This window comes from Marmota monax, unplaced genomic scaffold, assembly GCF_021218885.2.
Source record: "Marmota monax isolate L192 unplaced genomic scaffold, Marmota_monax_Labrador192_F-V1.1 WCK01_AAM20220418_F8-fsc00078, whole genome shotgun sequence".
Taxonomy (NCBI): Eukaryota; Metazoa; Chordata; class Mammalia; order Rodentia; family Sciuridae; genus Marmota; species Marmota monax.
The window spans coordinates 3,965,866-3,982,343 of NW_026694865.1; the positions used below are offsets into that span (position 1 = coordinate 3,965,866).

At 37.1% G+C, this 16,478-nt stretch overlaps 1 protein-coding gene across 7 annotated transcripts in view; it reads right to left on the reverse strand.

Annotated features, from left to right (window-relative positions):
* Map2k5 (mitogen-activated protein kinase kinase 5) overlaps positions 1-16,478 on the reverse strand; it is a 238,111-nt gene that overhangs the window by 109,230 nt on the left and 112,403 nt on the right. For all 7 annotated transcript variants that reach the window (XR_006847739.2, XM_046426490.2, XM_046426493.2 and 4 more), the window contains one exon: positions 957-1,030. Coding sequence is in view for 6 of the 7 variants with exons in the window: in XM_046426490.2 (XP_046282446.1) it covers positions 957-1,030 (74 nt within the window). In the remaining variant the exon portion in view is untranslated. The remainder of the gene's footprint in view (positions 1-956; positions 1,031-16,478) is intronic.

Below are 16,478 nucleotides of genomic sequence, written 5' to 3' on the forward strand. Positions count from 1 at the left end.
ACAAAACAGTCTGTTAGAACAATATAAAGATAATGTGGAAATAAAATGGGCAATTATTCCTCATTTAACCTACAATCATCATTCCTATAAATCAACTAAAAATTATGTAAAATGGAACAAATTTATCCACAAAGGCATTAAAAATGATTAAATCTCTCTTTTCTTTTGAATGTGATTTCCAATTTAAACAAGCACAGCATTCCAGTTTATAGCAGATAACCTTAAACAATTCACTTAAGCAGGATGCGTTATCGCTTTAGTACCCCAAACCCGCCTGATATAAAAAGTCAATTTGAAGTAGAATTTGAACACATTCATTTTTTAGTCAGATGGCTCAAGATGTGAATGAAGCCCCATGCATTACTAGAATGAAATGAACACTAAATACGCTGGAGGGATAACAGACTTTGACAACTCATAATACAACGATGACCTTCGCTTTGGTCTTCGTGTTTGGCTGGGAGTAAAGGTGGCTGCAATTCAAATCAACATCACAGCACGCTCATGGGTCACTATCACCGGGGTTCTCAGGGGAGGCCCAAAATGGAAATTAATTAAAATTTGTGCTGCACATTGTAATGGCCCTCCACCATTGTTGCTCCCAATATTAATTTTTATTGTGGGCCAGTTGGGCTCCCCAGGCACAGCTTCCACCCTGCCCTCCCTTTTGTCTGGCCCAAACGCTTTCATATCAAAGCTGCATATCAATGAAGTTTGCTATTCGTAAGTAGTAATTACAATATCAGCAGTTTTTACTGTCATTAAACAATGAACAATCATATTCTGATGAGAGAAACTCGCTTAGAGATTAAAAATGAATAACACACTCCCAGCCGAGGAAGGGATGCGGTTTCTGTTTGTCTGGCAGCAAGGTGATTTTTCAACCCAGACAGCAGATTGAAAAGAAAAAGTGAATGTTGTAGAGGGGAGAGTACACTGGGAGGAAAGAGACCTACCTGAGTGCTCACTCCAAAGTCACACAGCTTGACCTGGCCTCTTGTGTTTACTAGCATGTTGGAGGGCTTCACATCTAAAAGAGACCAGAAAAGCTTGCATAACCCATTCTGTATCCACAGGGCTGGTTTTTAAAGGCATTTTCTCTCTCTCTCTCTCTCTCTCTCTCTCTCTCTCACACACACACACACACACACAAACACACATCATACTACACTGCAGAAAATGACATCATATGCTCACCCAAAATTCGAATCACAAATTTAATGCAAGTATTTTATTTGGAGGCAAAACGTAAGATCCCCCACTTCTACCCATTCCTGGTTTCTACAGAAGCAAGGGTTTATTTCAAGTGAAAGTCGAATCAAATCTTGGCTTCTGACAATAGTAAATATACCCATCATCCTATACCCAGTCTTTCAGGATCATGTGTGTATGATTATATATTATATATATAAATTTTCTTGCCAAGAATCTGCACAAAAATGATTAGCTTTACTCAAATTGTGTAACCAACAATCTATCCCTTCTATCTTTGGTAGTAAGGTCGAAAGGAAGCCAACAAAGAAAAAAAAAATCACTCCTATGCTGTTGGTAACAGGTCACATCCGAAGGAAACAATGAGAAAATGAATGTGCTGTTGCTGTTTCCTGTGTTTCCCATGACAAATGCAACTTCAGATAATGCTCAGAAACTGACGTAAAAGATGTGTGTATGTGTGCACATGCACGCACCCATCAGCCTTTATTTTATCCCTTTCTTCCCTGACATCATTTTTGACTGCTATTATACTTAACAAAAGGATTGACATAGTTTTCACCAAGGCAGTCAGTGGTAAGTCATGACACAAAGGGTTTCTGTGAAGCAGCCTCACCAACAACAATGAGCCTTTTCTGGAATTCAGGGAGGTCACAAAAACCATCCAAGCAAGACAAGAGCACACCACTTTTTATGGTACACAGAAACTGCTTTGACACTTCATCTTTAATGGCAAAAATGGTCTACGGCAGACAACTGGTTATATTTAACTACTTCAAATCTGAATAAGAGATTCATACTTTTTTTGATATAACATTTCAACATTTATTTACGAATGAGTTAATTTGCTCCAACCCTCCACTTTGCAAAAAGGTACCCCAGCCAGTATCTTGCCAAGAGTAGGTATTTAATTCAAATTTCAACTTCAAACTCAGTAACTGATAACTATTAAACCCTCTTTACTATGTGACAAGAGATATGCTGGCATTTTCTTACTCAGTGTGGCCTGACACTAGAATGTAAACTCCACAAAGGCACGGATTTTGCCTTTATTTACTACTGTATCCTCAGCCCCTGGAAGAGTGGTAGGCATATATAAGTGCTTAATAAATGTTTTTTGAATGGACGAGTGAATAAATGGATGGAAACCATGAGCGCAAAATACTATTTTATGTTGATATCTTGTTTCAGTGATGTGGGGTCAATTGTAGAACGTGTGTCTGTGGTATGCTCTTCAGATGACACACACTGTGACCACACTGGGGGGACTCTGATGACAAGTTGATGTGCTGGGATAGGCATAAACTCTCTTATCAGCTGGTCTCTCAACTTCCAGCTTTTCCTGATTTCAATATCATTCTTACACCCCTTACACCAAACCTTAAATATACCACTTTCACTACATGCTTTCTTTCCTTAAGGAGGAAGTTAAATATGCTGGGCATAACCCCACCTACTCCTTAAGAATGGGGTCATGCTTTCCAGTGTGCCCCCGTAGTAAGCCCAGCACATCACAGACAGCCACAGCACACACAATCCATGTTTGCTGAACTGAAACAAATCTTAAATTCTATGTAGCCTTGTCTTCTTTTCTAAATCTAATTCTCATTATAGGCCCTCAACTTTTGTGTATTTTTCTTTTAGACAACGGGCTGTCTTACATACTGACATCCTAACATACTCTGAAGCTACCACACCAGATGGAGACAGATCATGAACAAATATTTTGGGCTCCTAGAGGGGGCTACATGGAAATCATAAGGTATGCTCAAAGTAGCAAATATTTAGCTTTAATTAGAGACACACACTTGATCAGTAGAGAGAAAAAATAAAAAACCAAACTGCTAGACTATAATCTCAAAGGCGAGTGCATTTGTCCAGCAGTAGCTGTACTATCCAGCTCTAAGAAAAGCCTCGGCATAGTGTTTGCACATTCCTCTCTCCACCCCTGTTTGTAGGAGTACACATAAAAGTACTAGACATGCAGTCATTCTCAAACCAAACTTTACTTTGCCTCAAAGTAAAAATGCCATTGTTGAGCCTTGTTCATGCTGTTTTCATCATTTCTCTCCCAGTCCCTGGTTTATAAACCCTTTCTTCATATTTTATGACTACTTGAATCCTGCCCATCCTTCATCTCAAGGACCTGCCTCCCTGCTGCCCTAAAAACCAAACAGCTAGACTTTTTTCTCAGGCCACTAAAATCATGACTTCCTTTGAATGGTTGCACCATCTGCTGTCCTAACCATTTATCTGGAACTGAGCATATCACATTTTACTAGATGATTTGTTACAGATATCGTCACTCCAAGGAGTAAGTTTGTAGGGTAGGAATATGCTTCCTACATTTTAGAACGTATTCCTTCTGAGCACAGTATCTTGCTCACTGGTTAATGGTTTTTAAAACAATATATTAAATTTGCTAATATAAATGCTCTCTTTCCCAGTAATATCTTGAGGCATAATTTGAATATAACTCTTTAAACAAATTCAGTGGATTCAATCTGCCAGACAGAAGACCTGGGTTTTAGTTTTTTTGGACTCTGCCATAAACTTGGCATATGACTTTGGACTTACCATGTGATATTTTAGTTTCTAAGAAGAGAATAGTGTATCAATCTTAAAGAACTGTGAGGGTTAGAAGAGACACTGAATATAAAATTGCTTTTAAAACTGCCAAACACTCTACAAATGTAAGGCATTAGCAACTGGTAATCAACTAACCTACAAAAGTGATATATTTTATCATATTTAGGGAATAATTACCATTGTGACTATAGCAATTAAAGCTATATTTGAGTAAAATACTAACTAAAGGAAAATGGTTTTCAAGCCTAGTGAGTAGAACTGTAAAACCAATTTAAAACTTATGAGGAAATATTTTGCCAGTCCATCTGCACTCATTCCTCCACAAGCCTACTGAACCAGTCTCCCTATTTTTACACTTGCTTTACAACAGTCTGTGTTCAACGCAGCAACTCAAGTGACCCTTTAAAACCTAAATGAGACCACACCCTTCTCTGCCTAAAACCTCCAATGACTTCCCCACTCATTGCAAGTGTGAAGTCCTCCTTGGGTGTCTAGGGCCTGCGCGCGCTGCCCTACCTCTGCTCCCGGCCTCACTCTCTCCCAGCTCACTGCTTTACCTCACTGGCCTCCCTGCCAGGCACGCTCCCACCCTGTGGCTCCATCCCTGGACACTCTGCTCCCACATACATGCACTGCTTACTCCTTCACTTCCTTGACCTTTTTGCTCAAATGTTCCCTTTTAAAGAGAAGCCTCCCTAACTAGCCACATTCCAGGTCCTGATGTCCCCTTCCCTTTGCTTCTAGTTCAACCCTCTTAACATTTACCATTTATCAACACCCTGCATCTCTACACGTAAGTCTGTTAATTACTGGTCATTTTCTCTTGAGGGGAAGCTCCATGAATACACACTTGATCTGCTTTATGTTACTTCTAAAATGGCATCTGGTATATACAGGAAACAATATTTGTTGAGCAAATGGTTAAGGAATGTCATCTGTATTGAAGAGATGGGCTAACATACCCAGACAAGGAATGAATTTGACCTGAAAAGGAATCGCGTCTTTGCCACTTAATGGAATACACTTCAGAATGAAAATATTTCTAAATGACATTCTTCATTCTGAGATGAGTCCACATCATTCAAAAATACTCATTCAATAAATATTTATTGATGCTTTACCATACATATGTCAGATAATGGTTTTAGGCACTGTGGGGAGAAACATGAAGAAGACCCTGTCTCTGGCCTCCAGGAGCATGCTGATCAAGGAGTTGGTGGTATATTCTTTGACCAAAAATACTGCTCATGAGAGAGTTCAGGATCATAGTGTTGCTTGCCCATTGCCTAAATATGATGCTCCTTCTGACCAACTGGCATTATTCTTATAATAAAGATAATGAGAGTTATGCAACTTAATAGCTCCAAAGCCTGACTGTGCTTTTAAAAAAATAGTTTTTGTTTTTATTTTTTCGTTCTACTCCAGATCTACAAAGTTAGAAACTGATCCAGTACAATCTGGTCTTCAGGCCAGCAATTAAAAAGACCTATCTAACTCACTACTTTTTCCTCAGATGTTCAGGATATCTCAAATTTCTTTTCTTGTTTCATTTTATTTTTTGAAATAAACATTTTTTTTGTTTTTAAAAATAAATTTTAGTGCAGCCATTTTTGCAGTTTTACAAGTTTGTCATTATATTTAAAATAGAGTCTTGAAAACAGTATAAAGTTGAGTCTTTTTTTTTAAACAGTCTTGACATTTGTGTTTTTAATTGGACTGCTTAACCCATTTATATTTATTTTTTGTTTATTTATTTATTTTTTAAATGTAGTGCTGGGAATCTAACCCAGTGCATCATGCATGCTAGGCAAGTGCTCTACCACTGAGCAACAACCCCAGTCTGCCATTTATATTTGATATGATTATTGATATGATCGAGTTCAAATGTACCATCTGACCATTTGTCCCATGTGTTCACTGTTCCTTTTTTCTTCATTTCCTGCTTTCTTTGGGTCAGTTGAGCCTCCCCCACCACTTGCCTCAGCATTCACTAATTTCTCCTAATGGCTTCTAAGCCAGAAGCTGGCAAACTTTTTTCTGCAAAGAGCCATAAAATAAGTATTTGAGGACTTGAAAATCATCAATGTTTGTTGTAACTACTCAAGTTCATCTGCTGTAGTACAAAAGCAACCATAACCTGCACATAAATGAATAGACAGAACTCTGGATTGACAGCTCTTTTTTCTTTCAATGTCTTTAAAGATGTCTTTCCATTATTTTCTGGCTTGCATTGCTTCCTGCAAGAAGTCTGCTGTTGTTCATATTTTAATGTGTTGTATTTTCTCTGAATATTTTAAATATTTTCTATTTAATCACTGGTTTTCAAAATTTTTATTTTGAGGTGCTTTGGTGTGATTGCATGTTTATCTTGAACTTACAGCTATAGATTCATAAGTTCACCAAATTCAAAAAGATTTAGGCCATTATTTTATTCAAATCATCCCCTCACCCCCACCTTTTCTCTCTCCTTTCAAAACTCAATTACACATATACCTTAGACTTCTAGATATTGTCTCAAAAGTCACCTAGCTGGGCTCATTTTTAAAAAATCTCTTTTCTCTAATAGTAGAAAGGGGAATTCTATATTAATATTAATTTTGGATAATTTCTATATTTCTAACTTCAAGATCATCATTTTTTTGGTAATGTCTAACCCACTATTAATTTTATCAAGTAGAATTTTATTTCAGATATTCCATTTTTATTTTTCATTTCTATATGTTCCACTTCATTGTCTTTTACATCATCCATTTCTCTCCTCATTGTGCTCATGTTTTCTTTGAATTCCTTGAGCATATTTATAACTTTTGTAATTACTCCAAAGCCCATTATCTCTGGTGTGTAGGTGGGTGGTTTGTTTCTACCGACTGGCTTTTCTCCTTATTATGGTCTTTCATCCATAATAAAAAAAAAAAGTTCTTTTATTTGGATGCCAGATAATGTGAGTCTTATATTATTGAATACTGAATTTTGCTGTAATTCTTTTAAAAGTGTTGGCCTTGATATTGCCAATATAATTAAGTAACATGCAGATAGCTGAGTCATTTTAAGGCTTATTTTAGAGCTTTGATTTATGGAGAATCTAGAATAATTTCTATTCTAGTTTAACCTCACTACTAAGGCATACTCCCTCTAATATTTCTCCTGAATGTTCCAAAGTATTTGGTGAGAACGCGCCACATAGGGTGGTTGAAAATAGAAGATTCTCAACCTTGTATAAGCTTTGGAAATTGCTTGACTTACAATTCCCCAGAAATTTTCTTACCCAAATAGTAGCTTTTTGTCTAGTTTTGTAAGGTTTTACACTATGAATAGATTACCACTTTGTCAAAGATTCAAGGACACTCCTACACAAATTCTAGAATTCTTTCTTTGCATAGCTACTGACTCTCTCTAAGACTCTCCCTGTGAAGGCTAGCCATTCTGGACTCTAAACTCCAAACTCTGTCTCTTTAGCTCAGTAAGATCTCTGGGCTCTGAGTGGGTCTGCAGGTGGAAAGGCTGAAAACAGGTTCATCTTACTTGCTTCCCAGGGATTCCCACACTGCTTACTGCCTAATGTCTGAAGACAGTTGTTTCATACATGCTGTTCAGTTTCCTAATTGTTGGCAGAAGGCAAGTCTCATAGTAGTGATTCCTCCATAGGTAGAAGTGGAAATATCCCTTCCATTTAAAATTTTATTTTTGTCTCTTGCTCATTGTTTTGATCTCATAAGTCACTTAAATCCTTTTTGAGGTAAATGGAATATAAATTATATTAGAACTGTATATAGTTAAGCTAAATCTGAATTCACTAGGCAGAATTGAAAGCAAAGAGAATCCCTTTAAATGTTGGACTAAGCACAGTTCCCTTAATTTAAATTCTGCTTGTTCCTCCATTATAATATTCCACACGATATCTGAGGTATGAAGCCACCACACTGACTACTTCAAGTTTCATTTAAAATATACAAATTCTAAAACTCTCAAGAATAGCTCCAGGATTGCTAAAAATGATATGATTTTGTTTGTTTGCTTTTCAAAGCCATAGACAATAGCACATCTGATTAGGCAGAAAGATTACTTTTAAGGAAGTAGTTATATCTATGCTTATTTTAATGCAATATCAAGTTATGGAAAACAAATAGCAATTGAAGGCATACAGCTTTACATTCAGCTCACTTAAAACATCATAGCCTTTCTTCTGTAAGCAAAGCGCAGAAAAGATGAGTCATTAAAGTGACTGATTATAAATGGGAATCATCAGGGCAGATGTAAGTCATTGTGGTTTAATCAGGCCATTAATTATTAGGGTTTATCAATTAGTTTTATTGAAGGCAAGGGAGCTTAAATGAATAGTAGGGCATTGATTTTAACTGAGACACATTTTCTCAAAGAAAATACAAATGAGGTATGTAGAAGCCTAGAATTATAGGTCCTTTCACACCACTAAAGAGAAATATGCTTCTTCTTTTGCAAGACATAGCCTTTACTGAAAAACCAAATTTACTTTCATTCCCTTTAGCACTAAGAATGGAACAGTCATGTTTTGGTGTTCCTTAATTTGAAGTTTGGTTTTAATTCATCTTGGCTAATAGGTCAATATTGTGTTGGAGAAAGAGACAAAAATACAATGCAAAGTGACCCATTTTTAATGATATTCCTCATCATCTTTCATTTTAGAAAGAAAATAGTCATTCTCTGCAGAGTAGTTTTTACAGGAGTTAGAACAGGTTCTTGTTGGTCAGATAATATCATGGGAAATGGCCTATGGACTTAATCCAAGATTGACTGTGACACTAGACAAACTGTTCAAGCCTCTGAGCACATGTGTGTATATACATACACACACCCATGCTCACATGCTTAGTGCTCAGCACAGTCTGACTTAATTCTCAAAACAACCTTGAACTCTCACTGAAAAACTACCTTATCAGTGTGGGAAAATCAGATAAAACCCAATCTTATATATGATATATTGACATCTGATTATATCTTACTATATCCAGATATCTTATCTTCCTACACTGACAAAGTGGTTACAAGAATTAAATGAGACTATGTTTAGTCTAACTGGCACTAATTAGTGCTCAATGAACTGTTGAATAAATCAAATGAATGGAAAGAATATTTTGTATACTTAAATACACAAGATATACTATAAGCTATTATTTTGCAGAACTGGAAATGACAATGATTCCCACCTTTTTTTGGATCTTCTAATATATTTGACTGGACCCTAATGCTAAGTGAGGTTAACTTTCAATACACCAGCTGCAACTGAGGGGAGGCTTCTTCCAGAATGGCAAGTTCTGTTCAGCTGGGATAACACGAAAGTTAACAATTATCCAATCACATCCAGTATCTCTTGTCACAATGTTTTCCCGCTCCTTCTGTGGGATGTCACAGTAAGCTGATATAATGACTGAGTTGCAGTAGTAGTATAGTCCAAGTGAATAATAGGTGGTTATGATGCAGTTCTGTCCAATGATGTGAAGGGCTAAGAAGATGATAAGAAAAATACCAGGGAGCTGGAAGAATGTTGAGCCCACAAACAGGGTCTGTGCCTTGCTGAGGATGATAATGGGTGATTTTCTATAGGAGCCTGCAACTGCAAAAATCAATCTTACAGTGTCTTTGAAAATTAAACACAAGCCCTATGTTTAATAAGCCAGGTAGATGTTTGCCTTTAGTGCCAGCTACTCAGGAGGCTGAGGCAGGAAGACTGTTTGAGCATAGGAATTCAAGGTCAGCCTGGGCAACACAGCAAGGCCCCAGTCTCAAAAATTGAAAATTGGGTGTAACACTGCCATATTGGCTTTGTGGTCATTATCTTTTTTTTTTTTTTTTTTAAATATTTGTTTCAGTTGTCAGTGGACCTTTTTTTAAAAAATTTATGTGTGGTGCTGAGAATCGAACCCAGTGTCTCACACATGCTAAGTAAGCACTCTACCACCGAGCTACAACCCCACCAGTGGTCATTATCTTATTGTACCTTTAACAAAGTATAAAACACGAGTCAATTACACTGATCACACAGTATACATCAAAGGCAAAATGGTTACTTCTCAAAACTAATATCTACTGGATTGTCTGATTGTGGTTACAAATATTTAAAGAAATACACTAATTACACTCCTAGGTATCTACCCCAGAGAAAGGAAAATGGAATCACATAAAAACTACATGTGAATATCAGCATTATTTGTCTATAAATGATTAGACAAAATGTGACATATCTCTATCCAGCAATAAAAATAAATGGTCTACTGACATACTTCAATATAGATCAACCTCAAAAATATTGTGCTACCTGAAGAAGCACAAGGCTTCATATTGCATGATTCTGCTTACATAGAATGTCCAGAAAGGGCAAATCTGTAGTTAGAAAACAGATTAGTGTTCCCTGGGACTGGGGACAGGGGCCTGGGACAGGGATTTCCTGACAATGGGTATGGGATCTCCTTTTTTTGGGTGATGTAAATGTTCCAGAACTAGATTATGGTGATGATTGTACAACTCTACAAATTTACTCAAAACTACTGAATCATATATTTAAAATGGATATCTTTTATGGCATATAAATTGCATATCACTAATAAAGCTGTTTTTAAAAAATAGCCTGAAGATGCAACCTGATTTATCATAAACATTATTTATTACCAAAAGACTAACTGATAAGCCATAGTTTTGTGGGTGCTTTGTGACCATGGTGATCACTTTTCTATTCTATCTATGACAAAGTATGAAACATCAGCTTCTTATATAACCTAAAAATATTATACACACGCACACACACACACACACACACACACGGTTATTCTCTCAAAACTGGTATGTATTAGAAGGTCTAAATAACTTGTAATTATAGATATTTAAAGAAAGATACTAACTTTAAAATGTCACTTTTGTGTATTTATGATTATTTCCCAAAATGGCAAAGGCTATGCCTACAAAATACAAACCATCAGTTCAAACATGAAAAACTCAGTCAGCCAACCAGGTTGTCTCAATAACCTCCAGTAACTGTTCTGACTGATTTTTAGGCTGGACTGTTTTTCTTCCTTCCACTGAATTGACCAAATTGACTGTGGAAATTGGTATCATGTTGAGACAACTCATGTTGCCACCCATAACTGTCTCATGCAGGAAACTATATCTTTACACATGCTGCATCAATTAGCCATTAAACAGTCCACACAAACAGCATCAAGCTCAAGCTTGTGAATAAAGGCCAGAGCCCTCAAGAGCTCATGCTTTCAGCAGCTCTTCACAAAGAGCTTCTCCGCCCACTGCCCAGCCTCTGCCCCCAACATAATCAGGGGTCAGGGTGGGAGTTACCCTCAGACAGGATTTGGCTGGGAGCCGAGGGGGCTGTTCAAAACAGATAAATAAAAGCTTGTTCACAAAACTACAGTTAAGAGTTAGCCAGTGCATTCTGAATAGGGGCTTGCAAGTCAACTTTCTGATAAGACTGGTTCTAAAGGATATACTAGGTGTTTTTGTATATACTAGGTGTTTTTTCTGTCAGAAAAAGAAAACCATACAAACTGAAGACTCCTTTTGGCATGGTATATTCGCATCAGATGCTGGTGACATCTCCTACTTCTCCCTTCTGCTCTGTTTTCCTTTATGTTTAAAATATTTAATTTACTCTGAATGCTCTTAGAAGCAGGCATGGTACAATTCTTAAGAAAACATGAGTTGGATTTTAAAATGTGGAACGCGGCTCTGTTGTGGGGTGATATTGGAAGCAAAAATAAACTTCTCTTCAACTTCTTCCCTCTATTAAGCGATTGCATTGCTTGCTTGTATGCCAGGAAGCTACTCTCAGTTCAGGAGGAGCCAGAGAATGCAGGACTCCACTCTTAGTAACCTCTCCTAGCGCTGTGCCAGGGCGCTTCAGCCATACTCTTTCATTGCTTAATTGTCTTGTGAAAAGACAACAACCAATATATCTATGTAGTTATTTCTTGGGGACCACATTCTAATGAATGAGAACAGCAGGTACAATTAAATATAGACTATGCTGATATTCTGCATTACAAATTCATCTGTGCACAACAGGAATGCACTTAAGAGAAAACCACAATGCAATATAAAAGTTATTCTAATCACTCTATCACATAATAAAGGGTAGGTCATCCAAATATTCTTGCAAAAGCCTTAAATAAAATTAAGCAGCATAATTAGCCATCCTAAATGGCAGTTATTGTCTAGAGTCTCATGATTCAGTTCAGAATGGAGGCAACATACATGGCTTCCCTTTTCCACATGATGAAAAGGAGGAGACATGGGGGCACTTAGCAGGCTAATACCAAGGACAAAAAGGCTTGCCATCCCAATTCTTCCTTCTCTCACTCTTCCACAGTACGGAAAAGAGATTTCTTTCTAAAGTGGTGAATCTTAGATTTACCTGTAATGTGTACATATTCTTGTCAGTGTTTGAGAAACCCCAGGGGTGGAGGAATGAGTTCCTGAGAATCAGAAAAAAACCTTCATTCTGCTCTCACTCTGGAACAACCTACTTCCCCAAGCCCAAGATACCACTGATTGTAAGATTCCTATGGACTGAAATGCTGCTCAGCCAAAAAGAAAAAAGAAAAAAAAAGGAATACATTAAATGCAGAAATATAGCGTAAGATTGTAGACTGGACTTTGAGCAGCATGTTCAGAGGACCAAGTCTGGTAAATTGTTTTAATTAAATAACAATAATCAAAATAGATGATTACTTGGCCCTTGCTATATGCCAGGAATGGGCTAAGCCATTATTAGCATGCGTTATTTCCTTTAATTCTCATTGTAACCCTTGAGATTGGTATTATTATTAACCTGGTATTGAAGCTTAAATTAATAAAATTAATTTTCCAAGGCCACACAACCAGAGGTTCTGACTGTACCTCTTAAGTTTTAACAAACTGCACCATGAGATAAATCTCATTTGAACTAGCAGGCTGGATGATTGTCTATGCTTTGGCATTGAATAATTCGATAAACCTGGGAAGGTCACAGATGAACTGATTTTACTTTAGGTTCTTTCTACTTCTCACAAGCTAATGTTCTCTCTAAGAAAAGGAGATATAGGGGGAAGTTTGGGAGCTTCTAACTGTTCTCTCTCAATCTCTTGCTTCTATTCTTGGGAAACAACTGTCTGAACTATTAATAATTGCTGTGTCTCAGGTACAACACTATGACCTCAAATAAGTTAAGACAATGACCCAAGGTCAGGTAGCTGAGATGAATTAAGAGGAAGAAACAGAACTTAAACAAATCTAGGTCTGATCCCCAGGGGAGCTCTTCCATTAGATAACTAAGCGCTTACTGCCTTTCCTATGACTGAGCAACTTATTTATTTAGCCTCTTTGAACCTCAATTCCTCATCTAGTAAATGGAGATACAGTGATACCTTCCCTACAAGGTTATCATAAAGATTAAACAAAATTATATACAGAAAAGATCTGACTCAGTAGCACACAGGGGATACTCAACAAATGACAATATTAATAACAAATATTATACTATTATAATTATCAACCTCAATTCTGAAGAAACTTAATCCTCCAACAGTGAAAGTCTGGATTTGATTTTCGCAACGCTGATCACCTTTAATCACACCTCTGGAGAAAGAGACGATGTGGAGCAGTCCAGTTGCTAGTGTTGCCTGTCCATGCTACTTGGCAGAATCCTTTGAGGATAAAGCTTTTATATTAGAAAAGAGAATAAAGGATGGCTTCCAATTATGCCACACTGAAGGAGAAAAATATTATCCCCGTAAAATGATGATGCAATTTTTAAAAAATTTTTTATTTATTTTATTCATTTTAGTTGTTGATGGACCTTTATTTTTTATTTATATGTGGTGCTGAGAATCGAACTCAGTGCCTCACACATTTGAGGCAAGTGCTCTACCACTGAGCCACAACCCCAGCCCGATGATGCGATTTTTTTCATCCCACAAATAAGCATTGGCAAACAATCAGTGCCATAAATTCACTGTGGCCTCCATCTTCTACTGGTAAAAATGACACTATCATCCATCACACAGGTAGGGTTCCCTTCCCTTTGATCAATCCTAAAATTCAGGTTTGCCTCTGGCATGAAGCCATAATCAGATCTGTCTGTGGGGCTTGATGAGTCAGACTTTCATCCATAACAAGTTCATCTTGCTATGAGTTGGACAAGGGCTCACCAGAGTGGACAGCATAAAGTGAGTCAAACACAATGAGAGCCAAAACACAAAACAATCACATGATTTACTTTAAGTCTCACTCACTACAGAGGCAGAAGAATTTTAGGCAAAAGTATTGGGGGACTAACCTCCCTGCATTTCTTCCTTGTATAGCATATAATCTCTTTGCTTCTGTCTCTTCTAAGGTTTCTACCGATACTCATTTTCAGAACAGAGGGGGATTTGGGTAGTATGGTAATTTCCCTTGGGTTCCTTACTCTCTTAGTGTCCCAAAAGGGATGATTCTATCTTGATCAGATCCTATCACAGATGCATATGAAAGAGAAAAACTAAGTCTAGGACCACCTTCTCTGAATAAGGATTCCACTTGCATACAGGAAATGCAGAAAGATATTCCTTTTCTCTCTCATATGCACAAAGATATTTCTTTCTACACATTGTTATGTCTTTATGTTTATATATTGCTATACATGTTTTTATATTAAACTTTTAAAGATAACTGTAAATTCAGATGCTGTTGTAAGAAATAACACAGAGACATAATGCTCATCTTCTACTCAGTTTCCTCTAATGTCTGCATTCTGTAAAACTATAGTAGAATAGCACTACCAGATACTGATACTGAAATCAAGATAGGGAACATTTCTGTGACAATAATGATCCTTCTTCACGCCTTTTTATAGCCATACCCATTTCCATCCTATCCTCCATTCCCTTATTAGGCCCTGACAACCACAAATCCGCCTTCTGTTTTATAATTTTATCAATTCAAGAATTCTATATAATGGAATTATATGGGACACAGTCTTTGTGACTGGCTTTTTCACTCAGCACAATCCTCTGGTGACTCATCCAGGTTCCGTGTTAGTTTTCTACTACTGCTGAGCAGCATTGGCTGGTAGAGTGCACTGCAGCTGGCTTAACCATTCGCCTTCTTAAGGACATTTGGGTTGTTTCCAGTTTGGGGGTGATATGAATAAAGCTACTATAAACATTCGTGCACAGGTCATACCTCTGGCATAAATGTCTACAAGTGCAACTGCCAGGTCATATGAGTAGCTGCATGTTTAGTTTTGTAGGAAATGCCAACTGTGGGGCTCTATCATCTTTCATTCCTACCAGCAATGTATTAGTGGTCTGATTTCTCTGCATCCTCACCAGTATTTGGTGTTGCCACTATTATATTAGCTATTCTTTTTTTTTTTTTAAATTTTATTAGTTATTGATAGACCTTTATTTATATACTTGTTTATATGTGGTGCTGAGGATCAAACCCAGCGCCTCGTGCATGCTAGGCAAGCATTCTGCCACTGAGCCACAACCCCAGCCCCTTATATTAGCTATTCTGATAGGTGTTTAGTAATAGCTCATGGTGGCTGTAATTTGCATTACCCTAAAGGCTAATGATGCTGCATATCTTTTCATAAGCTTATGTGCTATCTGTAGATCCTCTTTAGGACAATGTCTCCATGGCTTCTGTCCACTGCAAATTGGATTGGGTTATTTTAATGTTGAGTTTTGAGAATGTTTTATATATTTTAGGCACATACTCATTTAAAAGAACAATTTTAAGTAATGATGAGTAGGGTTTCTTGTCCTTTTGAAAATCATTACCACACATACAGAAATTCCCAGTGACCACCTGAGGCAATGAGAGCGAATAACCAACACGGGGAAGGAGGCTTAATTTCTAGAGGGGTTCATTTGTGTGGCTAGTCAGAGCTGCAGAAAAACCAACAACCCAAATTCATTCAACTAGTCTGTTTACCTCAGTTCATGGGCTAAGCCATTTTATTTTATTTTTTTCAAAAACATAAATATTCATGACTTATGATCTACTCTAACACTGTCATGTAATATTTGCATTTAAAGGACAATATCCAAAGCATTTTTGAACAGGAGCCAAGGTGCAATTGGGACTCTCACCACTAATACTTGCTTAACACAAACTCCCCCTTCCAGATCCATCTGACTAAGCAGTTCTAGAGCTCAGGGAAAGATATTCCCCGCACCCAGACCTCTCAGCATTTCCCAATATAACATAAAACCAACTGGGGATGACTCCTTTAAATTGACTTGGATTCCTTAAACACTAACCAGTCCTTTAAAAAACTGTCTGATCTTCCAGAAAACAAAAATATAGCTTAGATTATTTCAAAACTTACTGTAACCCACAGTTAAGCACAAACTATATAGATTTCTGCAAAAGAGATTTGTTATGCAAGTTTTGTGTAAACTACATTTCATCATAAATTACTTAAAGTTAATTAGGTTAATTTTCTATTGGTACTTAATGCTTTCCAACATCTTTCATTAAAGAATGACCTTATCCAGCAAAGGATCATTTCCCTAATTGAGTTCTGCCACAAATCCCAACTTAAGACGTGCTCCTATAATCTACCACCTTGACATTAAAATTTCTTTCCTAAGATATTCAAAAGTTTCACTTCTACCATCTCTTTTCTTTTAGTGCATACTTTTTAGATATGGTATGAACATTCTTATAGT